Source organism: Abramis brama (genome assembly GCF_963993115.1).
Source record: "Abramis brama genome assembly, chromosome: 8".
Lineage (NCBI taxonomy): Eukaryota > Metazoa > Chordata > Actinopteri > Cypriniformes > Leuciscidae > Abramis > Abramis brama.
Genome location: NC_139970.1, coordinates 3,420,906 through 3,444,388, shown reverse-complemented (window position 1 = coordinate 3,444,388; position 23,483 = coordinate 3,420,906). Strand labels below are relative to the sequence as shown.

General features: G+C 39.0%; 2 protein-coding genes across 2 annotated transcripts in view; both read left to right on the top strand.

Moving 5' to 3' along the window:
• The window catches only part of LOC311088076 (radial spoke head 10 homolog B-like), a 304,215-nt gene that overhangs the window by 54,585 nt on the left and 226,147 nt on the right, over positions 1-23,483 (top strand). The gene's annotated exons all lie outside the window — the stretch shown is intronic.
• Positions 5,380-13,058, top strand: LOC311088079 (tripartite motif-containing protein 16-like). The gene is made up of 7 exons (XM_084121738.1): positions 5,380-6,022; positions 8,715-8,810; positions 8,898-9,131; positions 10,992-11,151; positions 11,302-11,349; positions 11,589-11,967; positions 12,847-13,058. The coding sequence occupies exons 1-7, from the start codon at positions 5,444-5,446 to the stop codon at positions 13,001-13,003; spliced, it is 1,653 nt and encodes a 550-aa protein (XP_083977864.1). The 5' UTR covers positions 5,380-5,443; the 3' UTR covers positions 13,004-13,058.

The following is a 23,483-nucleotide window of genomic DNA, read 5'->3' as shown; positions in this document are numbered from 1 at the left end:
TTTGTTTTGTTTTTTGTTCTGTTTTTCTTGTTTGCTCCTTTGTGGCCCAGGGTGCATCTTGTTTTGTGTACAGGAGTGTGTTCACTTTTTTTGTGTGTCATAGGCGAAACAACAGCTGGTGTTCTTTCTCCACCTTCCTATCTCCTAACGGTAGAGTTTCCCTTTATTGGACAGGGTAAGTATGGAGGGAGAGTTACAGGAGTTTAGGGACTTAGTTGAACAGTTAAGAGCAGATAATGAGAACAGGCTGCGGCCGTGCCTGGACCTAGTTCCGCACCCCCTAATGTGTTACCTACTGCTCTACCCGTGACTAGAGCCTTTACAACTGAGAGACTGGTTTTTGTGCCCCGTGATCGAAAATGTCCTATGTTTAGGGGAAGATCAGGCATAGGTTTAACAGAATGGATTGAGGAAGTGTAAGCTTGTATGAGGGCGCGCCATTTGTCAACATCTGATCAGGCATTCTTTTTGTTCGATCACCAAGAAGGGGAAGAACCCAAGTAAATGAAGTACCGTTTCGTCCCAGTGCAGAACGTGAGGACCCAGCTAAGATAATTGCCGTTTTACAGGAGCTTTACGGTTGTTGAGTCCTATGTATCCTTGCAAGAAGCGTTTTTCTCTCGCTGACAGCAGGAGGGGGAAACCTTGCAAGAGTTCTCCCTCGCGCTGATGGGTCTTATGACGTCGGTAAAGCAGCGCGCTCCTAGTGACATACCAAATTCTGAAGTTTTTCTACGCGATCAATTTGTTGTATGTACTTGACGGCACCCTCCGTCGCGAGTTGAAACGGTGTGTGCGTAGGCAGCCAGTCGCTACTTTGCTAGAGGTGAGGGCAGAGGCGATCCGGTGGGAGCGAGAGGGTTTGCCAGGGGGCGCTAGGGGCCGGAGTCACTCTGTCCCTTCAGCCCTTGGTTTTCAGTTTGGCGTTCAGAGTGATCCTCGGTCGGTTGTTAACTCACCCCAAGTATCTGAGCTGAGTGAAATGCTAGAGATGCTAAAGCTGCAGCAAGGGCAGCTAAACCAGCTTACTCAAAGCATTGCCCGCTTGCAGAGCTCTAGCCAGTGCGGTTGTTCATTTCATAATGGCCCCATAATATGTAGGCGGTGCCAGCAGCCTGGCCATTTTGCCAGGGAGTGCGAAGGAGAACGTGTCCCTGCTCGTGCACACTTTCCTTCTCCTGCCCCTCCACCTTTTAACAGGCAGTCTCGCCCTGCTCCGGCGTCGGAAAACTAGCACCCGCCGAATTGCAGAGCCACAGTTCAGAGGGGGCAGCTACTGGTTCAGTTGTTTTTAATTATCTGGCTGAAACTTCAAAGCTGAGGTCCCCTGTTTGGTAGACACCGGTTCAATGGTTTCTACAGTCACAGAGAGTTTCTTTCTCCAGCAATTCGAGCCATGGGGTCAAGAGAGGCTCCAGTCTTGTCACTGGCTGCAGCTTAGGGCAGCTAATGGGTTGGCCATTCCCTACCTTGGCTACTTGGAGCTTGACATTGAGCTTTGTGGTAAATTACTGCAGCAGTGTGGGTTGCTGGTAGTTAACCCTCTGGGGTCTGAGGTGTTTTCTGGGCCCTGGAGGTGTTCTGAAATGCTCTGACATTTGTGCTTATTTCTGTTACTTGTGACATTTTCATGGCTAAAGTCTGATTACACTGTATTCAGCACAAACTCTGCTACAATAATATATCAGCAGCATGTATGTAAAAGTTTGTAGTTTTGAGATAATGACATTTATGCGTGGTTTGTGAAAATACAAAAAAAAAAAAAAATTGTCACTGAAACAAGGCCATGAAACCCATACTGATTATTTCTTCACAAGACTTTTGAAAATTGTATCAGGTAGCCTAGAATATTTGCTTAAAAACTATGTGAAAATCATCCTGACTGCTCATTCATTTATTTACAACACAACATAATCCAAAGATACACAACAAATGACAAAAAGCACACTATTGAAAACAATGATCCAAAGACAGAGACCTTTGTGCCAAACATTGTACATACCTTTCATTTCCAAGGTGTATGATTTTCACTTTACCATGTTCATGTACAGAGACCCATGTGAATGTTGAAGTCAGCAGGACTCCTCAGTGAAGCATCTGGTCCCTGAAAAAAAAAAAAAAAAGTGACCATACTGATATCAAGAGAAACTATAGGGCTGCACGATTTTGGGAATAGATTTTAGATTTTTCTGGTTAAAATTGCTTTTTAAAATTCACAGAATACACACACAAATGTTTCCAACAATATATAATGAACACCAGGTTTGTTGTGCCTTGTAGGCATAGGCTACTCGCAGTGCTGCATAAAATAATAATAACAATAACCTATTACCAATAACTTATTAACCTATAACAGCAGCCTATAAATCTCCCAAATATGTCAATAACAACTACGCTAGAGAAAAATAAAAAACATTCAAACGCAGAATGTTTGAATGTATAATATTTTGGTACATTCAATGTTTGAATGTTTAATATTTTGGAGCGCGCTCCAAAATATGATACATTCAAACGCACAGCACGCTCCAAAATATGAAACATTATGGTTACCATATTATACATACATACGTTTGAGCAGATATCCACAAACACGGTAACAGTAAACACGGGTCTAAATATTATAATATTCACCATATATCTAGCAACAGTTCAACTGCAATGTGAAGTTTATGCAACAATAACATTAACTAATAAGTAAGAATTTCTTACCTTACATACCTTTCTTGTCTTCAAATCGCGTTCTTCTTCGGAGGTAAATCCAATGTAAGCTCACGGCGTGTCTTCCAAACTTGACGAAAAGCAAAGACTTGTGAAGTTTTTTGGTGCTTTGTTTTTGAGGTAACGAGCGCGTTCGTGTTCCATGTGGAGATTTGCATGTCAATCTCTTTTGCGCGCGTGGGCGTGGTCAAATTAAAATAATGAGCAAGGGTTTCAGATACTGGACATCTTGTTGGTTTTATACAAATGACTTAAACAGAGAATATTTGTTTTCAGTGCCGGCGCCGGCGCGTTTGCCGACCTCAGGGGGTTAAAGATCCCCCTGGTGTCTTCTCAGGTTCCTGGTGTTTTGGGAATGAACGTGATTCGCAGATGCTACAGAGAGCTTTTCAGTCGGCATGGCTTGGCAATGTTTAACTTACCTGTGGTGCCAACAGTCCAGAATCTGTTGTGAAGGCGTTGCAGAGGTGCCAGCAGGCCAGCACTCGTTCCCCTGATGATGCAGCTGGTAAGGTAAGAGTGCGAGGCAGGAAGGCTTGTCGGATTCCTGGAGGTGTGATGAAAATTGTCACCACCACATGTTCAGCGCAGTATTCTGAGAATACTGTGCTGTTTGAACCTCTGAGCTCTGGCCTACCAGCTGGACTTCCTGCATCTCCTGCCTTGGTTTGGGTGGTAAGGGGTACCAACCTACATCCCAGTTGTGAATGTAGGTACCATTGATGTGCTGCTTTATCCACACACGGTTGTAGGTACATTGGACGAAGTTCGTGTTGTCAGCCTGCCCACAGGAGTCACAGAGGTGCCTTCAGTTGTGGCCACAGTGGCATCTCAGACTGCTTCTCCCACGGTGCAGGAGCAGATAGATGCCATGGACTTGTCATCATTGTCTGCTGAAGAACAGGGTCCAGTGAAGTCCCTTCTTGGTAGATACAACTGTCTTTTCTGCCCATGAGAGAGACCTTGGTTGGACCAATCTGATTACCCATGACATCCCTCTCTTAGACAATGTTCCTGTCAGGCAACGCTACAGGCGTATCCCTCCGTCTGAGTATGAGGTGGTTAAAGAGCATATTCACCAACTTCTCGTGGCACAGGTAATCAGGGAGTGTAGCAGTCCTTACGCCAGCCCCATTGTCCTTCTTAGGAAGAAGGATGGAACTCTAAGAATGTGTGTTGACTATAGGCAGCTCAACTATAAAACTCGGAAAGATGCTTTCCCTCTTCCTCACATTGAGGAATCCTTGGATGCACTTATGGGTGCTCGCTGGGTATCCTTCAAGTGGGGCTGCCTCACCTTGTTCACTTCTTGCTGACCTGCCTCAGTCGGAGGACGAGTGGTCAGAGGACGATTTGTTGGTGTTGAGGCATGAGGCTCCTCTGGTAACTCCCACTCAGGTGTTTGTTACCCAAACCACCCCTCGGTTGCAGCTCCCATCAGCTGCCATAGTACCTACTGGGCAAGGCCCGTTAGTGACTTTTACTACCAGGGCAGCAGAAGGACCCACTCTTCCTTCGGCCCCTTTGCCTACATTTGTCCCTGCAGTCAGTGAAGTGGCCATACGTCGGACAGCACGGTCAACTGCTGGCCAGCATTCCAATGTCTATCACCTTCCAAGACCAGTAGTGGCAGCGGACAATGTTGCCGATCCTCCTGGCCCTGTGTCCAACGCAGTAATGGCTCTCTTTAGACCTTGGAGTTAGTATAGGGTATCTTTGGCTTTACTCATCCATCATCGGGGCAGATTGTAGCAGTATGAGTTTAACTTGTGACGAGCTGGCGTTCTTTTGGCCAATGACTGCCGCAGGGCCCCCTATAAATATAGGTAGTAGTCCTTCTGACTGCCCTCTTGCTCAGTGACGGAAGTGTGTCATTCTTCCGGGTCGCTCACTCCATGTGTTGTTCTGCTGTGCTACAGGTAAGGTAGCGGCTTTACTGTTTCTGCACCACTGTTATCAGCTGCCGTTATGTTTATTATGTATGATGGCCATTGTATACATACCTGTGTGTCCTTAATTGTATCAATAACATTGCAATTAGGAAGTAAAATAATTATCTGCGTGAAATTCCCAGGGTGGCGTGGTCGGTGTTTTTGGGGCAGGTTCCACCTAGACTATAACGTCCTCTGTTTTGTCCTCTCTCGTGCCGCCACACATGCAACCCTGTTAGTATGAAGACAAGAGCCTGGATTCTGAGGAAAAGGTGAGTGATTTTTTGCTGAACATCCTGGTGTTTTGATCTACATTTCCAAGTCGGAATATAAACTCTAATCTTTTGTTTTAATAGCTGTTCCTGCCATGCAATCCTTTCGAACAAACATTCTTCAAAAGAGTGTCATACGTAGCAACGAGGTCAGCCCCGCCTCCTCACTAAGATTAAAGTTTTTGTCTTTTCCTTGCTCAGAGTTGCTCTCAGATCGATCCCGAATCGCTCTTCAGCTAAGACTCCTATGTAGAAGTTTTTAAGCTAAATTAGGAGATTTCTGAGAGGATTCTTAGAAGCTTTAAGAATATGGGCCCAGGTGTATGGCAGTACGGTTGAAACTGAACTCTACAGGAATAAGGCTGTCCAGGACCAGGAATGAGGAACCTGCTTTACAGACTTGCTGATAAACCTGTTTTGCACACCTCACTCAAACACAGAACCAGGAATCACATGAGTTCAGGGAAAGAGAAACTGAAGTGCAGTTGAGCTGTTGTGTGTTCGTGTGTCTCTTGCAGTAAAATGGCAGAAGCCAGAATTTCAGTGGATCAGAATGAGTTCCTGTGTCCAGTGTGTCTGGATCTCCTGAAGGATCCAGTGGCCATTCCCTGTGGACACAGTTACTGTAAGATCTGTATTACAGGCTGCTGGGATCAGGAGGATCAGATGAGAGTCTACAGCTGCCCTCAGTGCAGACAGACCTTCAGGCCAAGACCTGCTTTAGCTAAAAACACCATGCTGGCTGAACTGGTGGAGAAACTGAAGAAGACTAAACTTCCTGCTGACTGTTACGCTGGAGCTGGAGATGTGCAGTGTGACGTCTGTACTGGAAGAAAACACAAAGCCGTCAAGTCCTGTCTGGTGTGTCTGGAGTCTTACTGTCAAACTCATTTTGACCGTCATGAGGATTTTCACTCCCGTAAGCCACATAAAGTGACTAATGCCACTGGACGACTGCAGGAGATGATCTGCCAAACACATGATAAACTCCTTGAGGTTTTCTGTCGCACTGACCAGAAGTTTATATGTGTGCTGTGTACGATGGACGAACATAAAAACCACGACACTGTATCAGCAGCAGCACAGAGGACAGAGAAAGATCATGATCAGGAAACATCATTCACACTGCAGACGTCACAGCAGTGAACAGAAGCTGTAAGTGGACTTTCACTGCGGAGCGTATTTGAGCTTCACATTTAACTTAACAGAAAATATGGTGCAAATCCACTGTAAACATTGATCAACACAAACTTTTGTAAAACAGGCTTTAAAGGGGTCATGAACTGAGAAATCTAATTTTCCTTGAGCTTTTCACATACAAGACGTCATCATACTATAAGAATGTCCTGTACGTTTCAGAACTGAAAACTTCCTTGTTACACTGAGAAAAACAATAAGTAGAATTTACTACATTTTTATTTGGCAAGTTTTTGCACGAATATTTTTCAAGTAAATTTCACATTTATGTAAATTAAGTAAATCTACTTAACTAAGCCAAGTAAAATTCACAAAGTGAATGAGTACATATAACTTGGCCTGTTAAATTATATTGAGTAATTTTTACTTACAAATCTGATATAAATAATATAATTAAGTAAAACCACTTGATATTTTAAATACACTTTACTTGTTTTATGCAGTGCTGGTAATTATTTTAAATTAAATTAAATGTTACGCTTATAATGTGACAAAATAATACTGTGACAATGTGCAGTTAAGAGTAATTTATTAAGAAATAAGCATCTACAGAAACCTATAATGACAATAATAACAATTCGGATGTGTTCGGTCTCTCTCTTTGTCCCTCTCAACCGGTTTACAGCAACGGAGGCACAAAGGACTGAATGCATTTGAGAAATATCCTGAAATTAAGAAAAGAGAGAGAAAAAAACAATAATCAGTAAACAGCAAATACTTCTAAATTAAAAGTTAATTAATTTGCATTCACATTATTCATTTAATTTATACCAAATCATTAAAAACATTAAAAACATCCTGCATGACCTTACTCTCATAGTCATTTCCTCACATTAATGCTAACATGTGACAGCATGCAGATATCACGAATTAGGAATTTGGGAGTAACGTTACACAGTTTTCATTCGTTTTGATTTAAGCAAGGCAACGAATTATTGTCATTTACAACGTGGTCATGATTACTAAAAGCAGGGACCATTTAATAGATAGTATGCACGATTTAGCAAATGAATGAGGGAATGAATTATATTGTGCATGATGAGGGAACGAGAACCTTCTCACAAAGCTAACTCGTCATTAATCCTCTTGGGTCGGCAAACGCGCCAGCGCGTTTTGCTCTTTTTTCACATAGCAGCAAAATAGACTTAAAATACTCCGTCATTTTTGGTCATAAAGATTACAGACTTAAGAAATATGAAAAAATAAACTGTTAAATGTCTACTTTTTCCACTTTCAATCGAAATAAAACATTGTGCTTTTGTAAAAGAAAGAAAATAAACAGGGCTCTGCCTCTGCCTCAACGTCTCCGTGAACTTTTTTTCTGGAGCACGTCTCTAAACTTAAGAACACTAAACTTTTCAAATGTATAGAATGAAGTGATGACAAGACAATCGTTGAATTAATCCAAAAATCCGTAATATAATGCAGTTTTTTACTGTTGCTTACCTGTCGAGAACGGTCGAGAGCCGTTGGAGTGGAGATTTGAAATCCCTTAGTCATCGCGTGTTTTCTTCTTTCCGCGCATGCGCAGATTCCGTTCTTCAAGGACTAAATTTTACTTGATTTTTTAAAATTTGCTTCAAGTACTTAATTAATGCATGTAAATATGCCAGAGAGTCAGAAGTCAATTTTACTTGTCTGTTAGAGGTCTAATATTTACAAGTAAAAAATGAGTATATAATTAGGATTTACTTAATATAGCCTACTAAAGTTTTCATTTTTACAAAATGATTCTTAGCAAAAGATACATGATTTTTCCTGTTTTATTTACTTTGACATAAAATCATTTTTTACAGTGTAGTCTAAAAACAGCTTTTATTGTAATCAAGCCCAGCGAATAACTGGTTGTGGAATGTGCCTCTTTATGAGGTAATAGTGCAACTAAAGACGCCTCTGCAGAAGATAATCAACGTGTACTTCATCATCGCAACGTTTGACCCCGTCCACTGGCGTGTTAGAGAGATCAGATCACGAGGAGAGAAGATGCAGGATCACTCGACTAAAAACAACATTATCTTCCAAAGGATCGTAATGCTAGGAATGTGGTTATTAATGTGAATGTCTCAGTTGATTGATGATTTATGAAAGCTGTCAATAATTAGCCTATGCTGTATATACATTTGTGTATGTATGTGTGTGTCTGTGTGTGTGTGAATATCTTGTGAATGATTAGAATGATTCTATACTTTAGGATTGGCTTTTCATTAGTAACTACTGTAAGAATCATGGCAACTAACTAGTAATGACTCGAGTGTTACTGCATACTTCTATGGGAATTACTAGCTAAAACTTCACCAAAAACCTCAAAAGCTTAAAATGACTTCAGTAACTAGTTAGTTACCATGATCTTCACTTTAGAATACGGATCCAAATGATTAGTAATTTAACTCATTTACATATAAATTGCACGATAAACACTATGCCTTACGCTTCATGTAAATTAATGTACTATGGTGGTAAAACTGATCAATCATCTCATTCCCATCCCATCCCTCCAGCCACTGGTTATTAATTCTACTGTTACTGGATTCAACTCTTCACATGATGATATAGTGCCAGTATAAAGTGGCATCTGTGTTATTGGTTTGTGCTGCAGAAGCAGCTGAAGGAGACGCAGAGGTCGTTCCAGCAGAGGATCCAGCAGAGAGAGAAAGATCTTCAGCAGCTGAGAGAGGCTGTAGAGTCTCATAAGGTGAGTCTGGAGAAGAAGAGAAGTTTGAGAAGTCTCAGTCAGGACTCACTGAAGCTCACTGTGTGATTGTGATGTGTGTCCTAACAGCGCTCTGCACACACAGCAGTGGAGGACAGTGAGAGGATCTTCACTGAGCTCATCCGCTCCATTGAGAGAAGCCGCTCTGAGGCGACACAGCGGATCCGAGATCAGGAAAAGACTGCAGTGAGTCGAGCTGAAGAACGACTGGAGCGACTGGAGCAGGAGATCAATGATCTGAGGAGGAGAGACGCTGAGCTGGAGCAGCTTTCACACACACAGGATCACATACATTTCCTGCAGGTAACAGAGATCCAGAAGAACAGGATCATAGTGGACTTGAGCAAGAGACTCTCAGAGAAACATTTCATGAGAGCAGAATGAGCCGCTGACTGAAGTGTTGATCTGTGTGTTCGGTTATTATATAATCATCAGTCAGACTCTCATCTGATCATCTTCACTCACATTTCAACTTTTTAAACTCATTTTTCCTTCTGATTTCTTATATAATGGTGAACTCAGTGAACTTCATGGTAGCAATTTGAGTAATGTTCATCAAAGTTGCATCAGATGATCTTCAAACTTGACAGAATTGACAGTATTTTCATAATTGTTTGCCTTTAACATGTTGATGAATTTGACCATGAAGACCCTAAACATGAAGTCTGTATATTAGCAATGCTTCAACATACTGAAACCACACAAAACCTGACCTTGGGATCGTGTCCTAAGAGTCCTTGTGGATTTCAGTGTCAATAACTGCTCAAAAGTTATAAATAATGTTCAATCTGCTCGTAGATTTTGAACTGCTTTTCCTGAGCGAATCTACTCAAGTCTACAATGAGACCAGGGCCGTTTCTGAACATTTTGCCCCTTCCCAAAACGTACACTCTCAAAACTTAAATAGCAACGTTTCTAAGCACTGATATGGTACTTTTACAAATTATATGAATAAGTTGTTTCTTAACATTGAAATGATTCCCAACTGATGTACATTCATTATTTATTCTGCTCTCATATTGGTTGTAGGAACAACATTAGCGTTCGGTGGTTCAGCGTAGTTTGTTATCAATGAAAGTTTCACAGGTTCCAGTGCACAGTATCCAAATCTAAACTCATTTATAGTAAATTGATTGTCCAGTTTATTTTCTATAGAGATTTCTAGTTGATCATTTCTCTCTCCTCATCACTCGCTGCCCGATCACTGATAAAAAACCTCGCTCTGTATTCACTCCATGTCAAAATTAATTCAGTGTGCTTTAAAATAAAGCCAATCTCTAGACACACAATGTATTCAACGAAAAATAAATGGACAACGAATAGAATAAAATGAGAAATGTTATATTATTTCCTTTAATACAACTGTATCGTTTCTTCACTTTTAATAATGCAACAGTAGCCTATTGTTTTTTCAATAAAACTTAAAGTGCTTTATTAAAAGTTAAATTACCCCAAACCCAAGCATATATAAAATTATTGTTTAGTATTTCACATTTCATAGAAAATAAAATGAACGTGAAAAAAAATCACATATTAATGCCTTTTCATCACACAAATATGAATTTATCAAACTTTGCCTTATAATTCTGTGAATAAAACAAAGGTTTTAATGACATTCCCAGTGTATTAAACTTGTTTAGAGTTAAATAAATACAGCTAAGATGGAGATTGATGCATTTGATCAGGATAATGATATGATTCTTTAAAATATTTAATGTGAGAGAGATGTTGTATATTACTGACCTCTAGATTTTATTTCCACATGTGAATTAATTGCTTTCATTGTTTCCTGGATAATTTTTTTTCTTTAATTATTTGCTTTATTTCACTGTTGCTGTTATTCATTTTTTAAATATATAATTTCAAAACACACTAAACATTTGGATTTATGATCGCAGTATTTCTAATAAAATGATGTATTTCTCAAGCTAATATTGAGCTTAAATTGATTTCCTAGGAAGTTCACATATAGTGTAAATGGCAAACGCTAGAACTTGTGTCTCTAATGTCACATAATGAATATGAGAAGAATGAAGCTGCTGCTGTGAAAGTGCTGGATTGAGGAGAGTTACTAAAGATCAACAAGAGCCGCACAAATCTGACAGTAGAGCAGGTTATTGATGAAGTGTGGAGGTGATGAGCTTTGATTTCTGTTTTCTCTAGAGTTTCCAGTCTCTCTCAGCTCCTCCTGAATCTACAGACGTAAATGACAATCTCTTCAGTTCTCTCTCCTCTTTTGATGGCGTGAGAGAATCTGTCCGTCAGCTGAGAGACAAACTGGAGGATTTCTGCAAAGAGGAGCTGAAGAAGATCTCTGACAGAGGTAAAGTCCTGGAGATCCTGCTCTCAGAAATGATCCTCCATCATCTCAGATCATGTAGAAGATCATATTAGAAATGTCTTAGGAACGGATGCAGGGATCATTTTCTCTTGACATGATAATCACACTCTTCATGTCTGTTGATTTCCACAGTCACTTTCTCCAACATTGTTCCCAGTACCAGGAACGACTTCCTACAATGTAAGTCACTGAGAAAACAAGCAGAAAAACTCACTGAGTGTGTTCATGTTCTTCCTGGAGAAGTGAAAGAAAACATGACAGAAGAGTTTTAGAGTTGATCATGTAAATGATGATTTGCTCAGGATATCTGGTAAACTGCACTGAGACACTGATGATATATTGAACATGAAGAGTTCAGATACATTAAAAGATCAGACAGATTCATAATTCCTGATTCTGATGTGTTTTATCTCCATCAGATTCCCATCAGCTCAATCTGGATCTGAACACAGTGTATAAACGCCTCCGTCTGTCTGAGAGGAACAGAGTGATTACTGACACTTTCCCAGAGTTTCAGTCGTATCCTGATCATCCAGACAGATTTGATCATTATGCTCAGGCGTTGTGTAGAGAGAGTGTGTGTGGACGCTGTTACTGGGAGATTGAGTGGAGTGGAGAATATGGTGTGTGTATATCAGTGTCATATAAGAGCATCAGCAGGAAGGGATCGGGTAAAGAGTGTGTGTTTGGACGTAATGATCAGTCCTGGAGTTTGTCCTGCTCTTCCTTCAGTTGCTCATTCTGGCACAATAACATAGAGACTAAACTCCCTGTAACGTTCACCGGCAGAATAAGAGTGTGTGTGGATCACAGTAGAACAGGAGTGTGTGTGGATCACAGTAGAACAGGAGTGTGTGTGGATCACAGTAGAACAGGAGTGTGTGTGGATCACAGTAGAACAGGAGTGTGTGTGGATCACAGTAGAACAGGAGTGTGTGTGGATCACAGTAGAACAGGAGTGTGTGTGGATCACAGTAGAACAGGAGTGTGTGTGGATCACAGTAGAACAGGAGTGTGTGTGGATCACAGTAGAACAGGAGTGTGTGTGGATCACAGTAGAACAGGAGTGTGTGTGGATCACAGTAGAACAGGAGTGTGTGTGGATCACAGTAGAACAGGAGTGTGTGTGGATCACAGTAGAACAGGAGTGTGTGTGGATCACAGTAGAACAGGAGTGTGTGTGGATCACAGTAGAACAGGAGTGTGTGTGGATCACAGTAGAACAGGAGTGTGTGTGGATCACAGTAGAACAGGAGTGTGTGTGGATCACAGTAGAACAGGAGTGTGTGTGGATCACAGTAGAACAGGAGTGTGTGTGGATCACAGTAGAACAGGAGTGTGTGTGGATCACAGTAGAAGAGGAGTGTGTGTGGATCACAGTAGAACAGGAGTGTGTGTGGATCACAGTAGAACAGGAGTGTGTGTGGATCACAGTAGAACAGGAGTGTGTGTGGATCACAGTAGAACAGGAGTGTGTGTGGATCACAGTAGAACAGGAGTGTGTGTGGATCACAGTAGAACAGGAGTGTGTGTGGATCACAGTAGAACAGGAGTGTGTGTGGATCACAGTAGAACAGGAGTGTGTGTGGATCACAGTAGAATAGGAGTGTATGTGGATCACAGTAGAACAGGAGTGTGTGTGGATCACAGTAGAACAGGAGTGTGTGTGGATCACAGTAGAATAGGAGTGTATGTGGATCACAGTGCAGGAACTCTGTCCTTCTACAGCGTCTCTGACACGATGAGCCTCATCCACACAGTCCAGACCACATTCACTCAACCGCTCTATCCTGGGTTTAGTGTTTGTACTGGATCATCAGTGAAACTGTGTTGATGAATCAGAATAGACTGTAGAGAGATTCTACCCATAATGCTTTGAGCTGCATGATAAATCAGTGACTGTCACACGCTGGCAACAATAATCCAATATAAGAGGCTTGACGCAGGAAGACGATGAACACTTACATTTAATAAACACCAGCACAAAACTGCCGTTGACCAATGTGTGTACAGAATGAACAACCATTAAGTAAAATACAGACAAAGACACAAGTAAACAACAAAGCATAGAAAGACAGAACTCATGAATTATAAGACAGATCAAATAAAAAAGATTTTAACTTAGATTTAAAAATAGATATTGTGGGAGCAGTTCTGATTTGAACAGGACATGAACATCAGATGTGACTGAGGGTTTAAATACACTAGATAACAAGAGACTGAATGAAGGACAGGTGATGGTGATAAGTTGTCATGGTTACAAACAATGGTTGCTATGGAATAATACTACAGCTGGACTTCTGTCAGTGAAATAACATGTTCAGGTTCTTCAGTCGAGCGCTAGAGCCGTATTGGTGAAGTAAACGATGAGATCCCACTAAACTCCATAATAAAAGTCCGAGCATGTTTAACACCCTGTCCTACCAGACGCGACACGACTACAGGATGGGTCAAAATCAATCAAAACTCTGATTAACATGGAAAATAACCTTTTATCGTGTCGCGGCGTCGCGTGTAGTTGGGACACGGTGTAAGGATGAGTGAGAGACACAAGGTGAAGAAACAGGCCAGGATACTGAGAGAGAAGAGAGGAAATATGAGACAGAAGAAGTTGGAGACACAAAGAGACTCACTACAAACATGTCTGGATGATACGAGCAAATCCAAGACTTTCAACTCAAAACTAAATTTAAGACATTCAAAGATGATCTCAAAAGACAAAGACGTTAATATAGAAGCAACAAGGAAAGAAATACAGGAACAGAATATCAAATTTGAGGGAATTAAGACGCAAATTCAAGAGAATGAATCAGTCGCAGTTTGTTGATCAATTCCTGTGTAATTGAAGGATCTGAGGATCTCAAAACTGTGTGTGTGTGTGTGTGTGTGTGTGTGTGTGTGTGTGTGTGTGTGTGTGTTACTTCAACCATACATCTGTGTTGTGCTTCACTTTCTTTGATTTGATTTTAAAATAATGTATAATCATTAGTCATGTATGTAGCTGTCATTTGATTTACACACTTTATCATTTATTCATTTTATTATTATTCATGTCATTTTATGTTTTTTATATGTAATATTACTTATTATTTCCTGAATCTTCTGATTGTGGGGTGTCGCGTGTTTGTCTTCATGAATAAGAGATCAGAGGAATCTCTCAGTTTCAGGGTTTTATGGGATGTTGTTGTGAATCAGTCTGGAATAAACACACTTGTTGTATTTGTGCTGGTCAGATAGTGATGGAGAGTCGACTACAAAAGAGTGAAACAAGCTCCACTTTAATTTACAGCCCGCACTGACCCTGTAATTACATGAACAAGAGTGTATTTCCCCAGTATTTAAAACGTTGAAATATGTTTAGTTTTACTTGCCTTGAAACACAGAAGACCTAACTTAATCAGTGCACTTTTGCTATCAAAACAATTAATTTAAATTAATTAATACAAAAATAATAAAAAATTATTGGTACACTATTATAACAAATTGTTCCCAAATGTAAGAGTGTTGTATCATAATAGAAGATTAAGTGCCCCTTTATTTAAAAAATACTTACAGTAGAAATAATTAGTTAATTTTCCTGGTTGTTACCCCTTTATTCCCCAAACTTTACATATTCTTCCTTTATTCCTACACATACATTCTTTATATTACTCTTGTTTCAAGGTGTGTGTTCTCGAGCCGCCAGACACTGTTGTGTGAATGAGCGGCCGGAGCGTGTTCAGGGTTTTCTGTGAGAACGGTGTCGTGTTAGCGGCCCCTAAGATAATAACTAATGATCTTTGCAACGGAAGTGAATCAATCAAAACTAACTTTAGCTGGACAATAACTTTATTCTAGATCTGCTGTAAAGCCTAAACAATCTCTGTTACTTTAATTTCCTATCACTGTAAAGCTGCTTTGAAAGAATCTATATTGTTAAAGCGCTGTATAAATGAAGGTGACTTGACTTGACTCTACGGCTGTAATCTAAAGCGTTACTCTTTTGTCTACTACTCAGTGTTTTTGATTATATCCTTATGTAACTTTTTAGTAGATTACATGTATAACATTCTGATTAATCTTAATAAATTGGTTATGGTTTCACCATTTACTAAATTATTTCATGTGTTGGATCAGTGACTGCTGTAAAAACATACTATTTACATCTAATGACAATTATTTTTGGTGCTCTGGTCCCTGAAATATTGCACCTCTTCTTAAATCTGTCAGCAAGAGACGTAAGAATCCCGCAGTGATCCTCCATCCTCCACAGCTCCCTCTCCTTGACCATCATAATCCAGGAAGATTACACTTCTCTTCTCACGCTCAAACCTGGAAGGTTTCTTCAAGCGTCTCGGAGACGTTCCCGCAGTTCTTCTGGATTTAGTCTGTCTCAGTTTCTTCTGTTTCTTCATGTAATCACAGACGGACTCGATGATGGTGAGATCAGATCATACCGGCCGTTGTCAGACTCCTTGTGCATTCACAAATCTCACTGGTTATTACAATTAATGACAAAAAGAATGTTTGGAAATGTAAACTGATATTTCCTACTGACACACTACAGCAAAAGATATAAATAACTGACTTAAAACCATTTTTTACTATTCTGGAATTTTATTCTGGTTAATATTATGATATTAACATGCCTAAGACTTTTGCACAGTACTGTATATATTGTTTTATGGTGTTCAATTTAATTCTCTTTATGGTTCTTAAATATACACACCTTCTAACTTATTTTAATTATTCTCAGGTTGAGGTAAAGTAAGTCGAATTCGTTCTAAATAATAAGTATTTAAAGGTCCATACTCACAACTTAGAAGAAAGACTTCTCCGTGGTTTAGTTCAGCTCAACTCTTTTATGAAGCAGAGACTTGTGGCAAGTTGGTTCTTTTTATATCAATTATTAGTATTTTATTATTTCCATTACAATTGTTTTACATACAATATCAAGAAATCAAAATAAAATTCAAAACCTAAAGTTGTCAGTTCACAAGCTTCGTCAGCAGGTGTCAGGCTTGGACCATCAAACAAGGGAGAGGCTGTCTCACTGTACTTTTTATAATTCATTTCATCACACCCCTTACATATTACATATTACATATTACATTACATATTCAAACACATATAGACAATTTATCCAATCCCAGATCTGGAACTATTGTCAACTCCTTCAGTCTCTTTACAACTTTCATATAAGACGCCTTCCTTTGCCTTGTCTTCCTCTTACGAGCTCGGACCCTCAGCCGTCTTCTCCTCTTGGTCTAGAATACAACAACCAGGTAATACTTTTTTCCATTTTACTGAATATATGCTTTCTAATACATAGTATTATTTCTATCTATACTATTTCTTCATTTAATAAATGCTTAAAACACAATATACATTTCAGTCATTTCAGCATTGTATTACTTTAATAAATGATTTTTCCACAAATGGTTTACAGTGTCTTTTTTTTTTTTTTTTATAAACCAAATTATCAATAAAACATTTTTATAAAAACATGTCTCAGTGTCTTTTCTATAAACCAATAATAAAGGTTTTCTTTATAAAAAAACCTATTACAGTTAATATAAGCCTATTTATATGAGGCATAACAGATTCAATTGCATGTTTCACCCAACAATATATATATATATATATATATATATATATATATATATATATATATATATATATATATATATATATAATTTATTCATTTATTTAGTTTTATTTTTTACCAAGTATCACTAGGTTTCATGTGAAGCAGTATAGAGCTAATGCACAAACACTGACAATCACACATACAAGCATTACTAAATATAAAATATCGTTCCTGAATGTGTGGGGAAATTCATAACTGAAATAATATTATATACACCTACTGTATCAGTTGTGATTGGCAAGTGCGTTTCTTCTGATTACAAACACTAGTTCCTATTACAGTGAATCTGATATGGCCCGTTTATATTTATGCACAGAGACATTCAGATGCGATAAAGTAAAGGAAAACTCATGTGAACCTGTGTTTTGCAAGTTTAAGTTTCAATAAAAACTTGGATTACTGTTACAAATCTCTCAAGTCCTGTTATTTCATTTGGTTCTAAAGGAAATTGTTTGGCTTCAAGGTTTTGGGCTTATGAAAATTTTAATAGACATCAGGGTCTGTCTGACTAATTAATGTCATTTTATTAATAGATTGGTGTGCCAAGAGTGACACTAGAGTCTCTAGTGACTCTAGTGAGTTAAGCAAGTCACTTGAAACTTGTTTTTTAAAAGAAAAAAATGTGTTTTTGTCCTCATGTTTGTGGTCTATCACATTGTGAATATCTTATAAAATGTAAAGAATCTTTTGGTGTGTACCCAGCATAAACCCACTGAATCTGAGCTTATTTTTCCTTTCACAAATCAGAGAAATCGTACCCCTATGTAAAAATAAATACCAATCATTTGCTACTTTGTTGTGTTGTGTTTGAGGGGGAAGTAACTCCGGGCGACACTTATTAACAGGGGTCGCTCATATGTTACGTTCAGTTGAGATTTGAGATTTGCTCTGCAAGTCCGTTTGGCCAAGAGCCCATTCAAGCACATTTCCAATTTTTCCAAATGGAGGCACCAGTCACAAACGTTGAGGCGGGCTTTACACGATGACGATAGCGCAGCAACATTGATGCAGATTTTGTATATAACAAAGATGGCTGCCGCCGTGGAACATCCGGATCGTCACTCGTTCGAGTCATCACGTATCACGTGTGTTTTAGCGATTTGAACGTTTCCTTTTTGTTAAAAACCGAGCAAAGAACAACACTCGAAGCCTTCATACCGTCGCTCTGCATACGTCATCTCCTTCATGGCTCTGATTGGTTTTAGGTCTATCCAGTTGCTCCCAGAGGCGTTTGAGCGCCGTCCGTTGGTGACGCCTTAATGAACCGTCCCCAGATCCTCTCTCAGTTACGACTGAGAATCGTCTGGTGTCAACCAGGCTAACAGCTTGATGCACTTTCATTGAATTTCGTCATAAAGCAGACGGGGTGATGGGGAAAATATTTTTTAAACAAATGACATTCTGACAAAAACACAATTCCCAGTCAGTTATTTGTGTTGGGGGATCAGTATATCCAGGATTAAATAATTTGAAGGTTTTAGCCATTGCATTGGATCACAGTAGTTCTTGTGTAGTGGTCTTGTAGTTTTAGTTTTTCTTATGCAGTGGAACTGTATTTGAGGTCTACTACTAACTTAAAAGATGTGTGCTAATAACTTTAAAAAATATTGGGTACTCTATTTCACTTAACTGGCACAAAAAAAATTAAATCGATTGACTGGTAATCATGCTAATCGTGCTAATTTACGTTTTTCTTGTGAGGAAAACTCGGTCTACAATGTGATGTGTAGGCCTACCTACTAAACCACTTGCAAATAATCCAGCAGGACTCAACAGTTCTTACAATTAATATTTCTAGTCAAGGTGAGAGCATTCGGAGAGCAAAGAATTGACTGAGATTAGCTTTGGGTGGTATAAACTAGCCGTACAAAAGCACAGAGTTACAATGAAATACATAGGATGAATTCGCCTTTGGCTAAGCCACACCCTAGAATGTAGATTGACCAATCACAGCGCAGCCAAGAACGAGCTCCCACAGAGGTCCGACACTTTTTCACAGCGCTCCATTGACTTTAACGCAGGCGTCTCATATTTTTGGTCTTGGCAGGGTATTACCGTCATAGTAATCAAAAATATGGTTAAACATTGTGCCTGGGGCATTTGTAACACAGATACGCGTTTCCCAGAGAGGTTGGAGGGGGGTGTCCGTTTTTTTCCCTTCCCAAAACCGAAGTCAAATCCTGACAAGTGTCGTCTTTGGATTAAACTGTGTGTGTGGACGTCCTCACAGTCAGTTAAACCCCTCAAGGATCAACAAGCACACTTTTGTGTGCTCTAAGGTAAATTTTGCTTTTAACCTTACTGTGAAGTTATACTAGTTAGACAGTTTTATGTTGTTTGTTTTAGCTAACTTTGTTATTCAAGATACTTTGTTATTCAAGATACAAACACCTAACGTTAACGTTAGGTGTTTGTATCTTAAATAACACAGTTAGCTAACATCCAGCCGCTAGTCAAAACATACAATCCTGACTTACGTGATAACTAAACTATCGCTAAGCTTGCTTGCTAGCACCTTGATTCTTCATTAATTATGGTAGAGAACCGAAATCATAACCTAAAACAGCATAAAACTGTCTAACTAGTATAACTTCACAGTAAGGTTAAAAGCAAAATTTACCTTAGAGCACACAAAAGTGTGCTTGTTGATCCTTGAGGGGTTTAACTGACTGTGAGGACGTCCACACACACAGTTTAATCCAAAAACGACACTTGTCAGGATTTGACTTCGGTTTTGGGAAGGGAAAAAAACGGACACCCCCCTCCAACCTCTCTGGGAAACGCGTATCCCAGGCGTATCCCATATTACAAATGCCCCAGGCACAACGTTTAACCATATTTTTGATTACTACGACGGTAATAGCCTGCCAAGACCAAAAATATGAGACGCCTGCGTTAAAGTCAATGGAGCGCTGTGAAAAAGTGTCAGACCTCTGTGGGAGCTCGTTCTTGGCTGCGCTGTGATTGGTCAATCTACATTCTAGGGTGTGGCTTAGCCAAAGGCGAATTGCAGCTAGTTTAGATAACCAGCCTAAATGAAATTCTGTGGAAATGTACACCTACTTTATTTCACAGAATCCTAACTCTAAATTCCTGCAGACTAAAATCTGTTTTATGTTATATTTGCCTGTCTGAGTTATGTTTGCTTACTTGCAGTATTAGCCTGCAATTTGCAGTAACAGTGAGAAACACATTCAACTGACTTTGCCTTTATCTCACTTGTAGTCAAGAGTAAAACATCCCACCAGTTCCCTAGATTTTAAAGAGAATAAAATTCAACTGTGGCCACCACAAGATGAAACCTACTGACTGAATAAGGAGGAGTCACTGACAAACTACCAAGTAAAAATGATGCGTAGTATATGCACACAATTTAATATTAAATATTTAAATATACATGTAAAAAGTACATAATTTCTGATAGATATCATAACCTCTTTTCCTTTTTGTTTAAAAATGAACTAGACTGATTAATGATCAAATGTGCAACTTTTTTAATTGTTAATTTCTGTCATCTATACTTTATGACATTATGAAATCCATATTTGGTGACCATTTTCATTTTTTTTTAAAACATATCTTATATTTTAAAGTTTAAAGACCTTCTATGTGAAAGTGTGCTCATATTTACATGTATTTATGGTGAAATGTGTTATTGCATTTTATGTTTCTGGCAGCTTTTAATTCATTTTCCCATTACGAAATCCATATTTGGCGGCCATTTTGAAAAATGTCCGACATGGCCCCCAGGGGCCAAATTTTGAGCGCCTACGGTCCTAAATCTGATCAGACCCCCTTTGTGAGCCTTCATACCAAATTTCATGCTTTTATCGCTAAGTGATCGATTCTGATGAAAATCTGCGCTTAGATTAATAATAGGAAGAAGCGCTTCAAGCTCAAGTCCCTGTCATGAAGGAACGCGAAGAGATCGGTCAGTGTCGGCCTTGTAAGCCTGTAGTCTGCTCTCGCATCACTAACCCCATCACTGAAAAGGGACAGGACTGGGACGTCTTGATGTGGCAATACTGCTTGGGTGACGGCACAACCTAAAACACTGGTAAAAGATCTCATTAATACGTCACATGCATGTTTCATCATTTTGACCCAACACTACATGGAAGACTTTTAGTGTAAGTGTATATAACTCAAAATGATGGAGCAGATCTCGTTTGTACCTAATAGTGTTCATGAATGTACAACTACTACATATTATATGCTATAATATAGTACTATATATACTATAGTACTGTATATATACAGTATATATAGTACTACACAGTATTAAATATTTATATTATTATTAGAAATTTAGTATAATTTGAAGAACAATGGAAGATATTTCATTGCATTTCTTGTGTTGGTGTCTCTTTACGGTACAAAGATATTTAAAAGATTAAGTTCATGTTTCAATAATTTAACAACACATTTACATTATGATTCTCTGAAATGGTCATAACATGCAGGAGAACCATAAAGTATTTCTATTTTTTCTGTTCAAGTGTTATTTTGATCATGTTAAAAGTATTTATTCTTGATTTAATTCATGTTTAGCTCTTTTCGACCCTGCAGTTCTTTCACAAACCCCAGTTTGGCCCTGATGTCATTTTTAATATGCTTCATGATGTTGATACATATATATTTTTTTCTCTTTGTTGTTTTAATATCAATATTGTCCACAACAATCCCATTTAAATCTATGCAATAAAGTAATCTAAATGTAATCACAAAGTAGTTCGAGTAGAGTACCTAATAATATATGTAATCCAAATAGATTGTACATATAATTTGTAATCAGTAACAGGCTACAGTTTGTGAGTTATCTACCAGCCCGCCGAGTGTGAAACGGGGGATTTTACTCAAGTTTAGGACAGTCAGAAAACATGTCAGACACAATGGATGCACCATCTGTATTAATGGTAAATTTAGATATTTAGAGGGGTTTTTTTGTTTTGTTTTTTAGATTTACAATAAAAATGTACAAAATACCATAATATTTTAAAAGTACAATAGAATAAGTAACAATTTAATTTACAGCACCCTCATAAATTGAATAAAAACATAAAAAAGCATTTAAAAAAAACAAGAAGTTAAACACCTGTCTTTATTAAAGGTGCCGTACATAACTTTTTCACTCTACTAAAGCATAAAAATACCACACTATGTTGTAGATATTTAGGAAACATGCTAAGTTCACGTACTCGTTTCTCTGAAAAACACTTCTACTGCCAGTTATTTTACTTATTATTTTACACGTTCCTGTTGTCAGTCGGGTTTTGTTTTGGTCTGTGTGACTCCGCCCACTGCCAGTTCAGCCAAAAGTATTTCGACACCCCGGGATGCCAGTTGGCAGGAAACACAGTGTATCGTAGCCTTGGAAACGAGCAAACAAACTGGTCAGAGCAGATTCCACATGTGAGCGGAGGCTATTGTCACCTAAGGTATAGAATATGTTTTGTAAATGCTCCCAACTACAGGGTTTCCAAATAAATGGAAAGAACAAGCAGAGATGTGTACAATCTTTATTTGACACCCAAGAAATAAAAGTATAATCATACAAAAATTGTAGGAAGAAATACATAAGTTACAAATACAACAACATTCACACAAAAGAAAAAGAATAAATCATAAAGTGGCCACCTGTAAAATCGGATCTTGGACAGTCAATATCAATATCAATATCCCTTGGGATAAGTCACATTTTGGGAAAGAGAAAGAAAAATGAAAACAAAAATATCCAAATAAATTAAATTCAAACCACCTCAATTCACACCTTCATGCAAATTTATAACCAAAAATCACAATCCACACAAAAAACAAACAAAGTATAAATGGATGAAATAAATCCTCCCAATCCCAGCAGCTAATAGCCCATGGTAGTTGTAAAGGAATTGACAGTAGATAAGAGCGGTGGCAATAACCACCCACAGTACTCAAGAACACAATTAAGCCACCAAAAAAAATTTTTTTATCAAATTAAAGAAAATACAATTAAATCAACCAATATAACAAATAAATAATTCAATACCCAATCATCTCAGCACACGCACACACTTCCATACACACAATCACCACCACAAACACGCGTTCACACCGAGCTCACTCAAATACGCGCTCGCCTCAACACACACTCAAATAAAGACTCGTTCACATAAAACGTGTTCACACAAACATGCGCTCGCACAAACACACACTCGCATCAACACACACACATAAAACCCCGCTCACACAACCGTGCGCTCGCACAAACACACGCTCGCACCAACACACATGTGCGCTTCTAGATCACGGTAGTCCGTGGTGGGACTTGAGCGCGCACCCTCTCCAGTCTGCACAGCACAGCACCGGGTCACAGTAACGAGCCGCCACACAGCAGCAAAACAACAGCGGGCAGATTTCTATAAAATAATTACTCAATTTGGTCATTAACCACGCATACACTATATCTAAAATTACATCTCTGGTTAGCAAACAACTTACAAAATACGTTTAAACTTACCTGCAGCACAATTGACAGGCCCTCGGCAAGAAGAACGGTGAACAAACCACCAATACTGCCTTGATCACACTATGTAAACGAGTCATCATTAAAAACGGCACTATTAAAGAATGATTGCAGCAACATATCAATGCAGTAACATACCTAGAAATATGTTAATGCAGTTGAACATCCACAGGCCCACGGCAA

Coding starts and splice junctions, on each gene's coding strand:
- LOC311088079 (XM_084121738.1), top strand. CDS start 5,444: ATGGCAGAAGCCAGAATTTCAGTGGATCAGAATGAGTTCCTGTGTCCA. Junction 8,811..8,897: donor AGGCTGTAGAGTCTCATAAG/GTGAGTCTGGAG, acceptor GTGTCCTAACAG/CGCTCTGCACACACAGCAGT. Junction 11,350..11,588: donor CAGGAACGACTTCCTACAAT/GTAAGTCACTGA, acceptor TATCTCCATCAG/ATTCCCATCAGCTCAATCTG.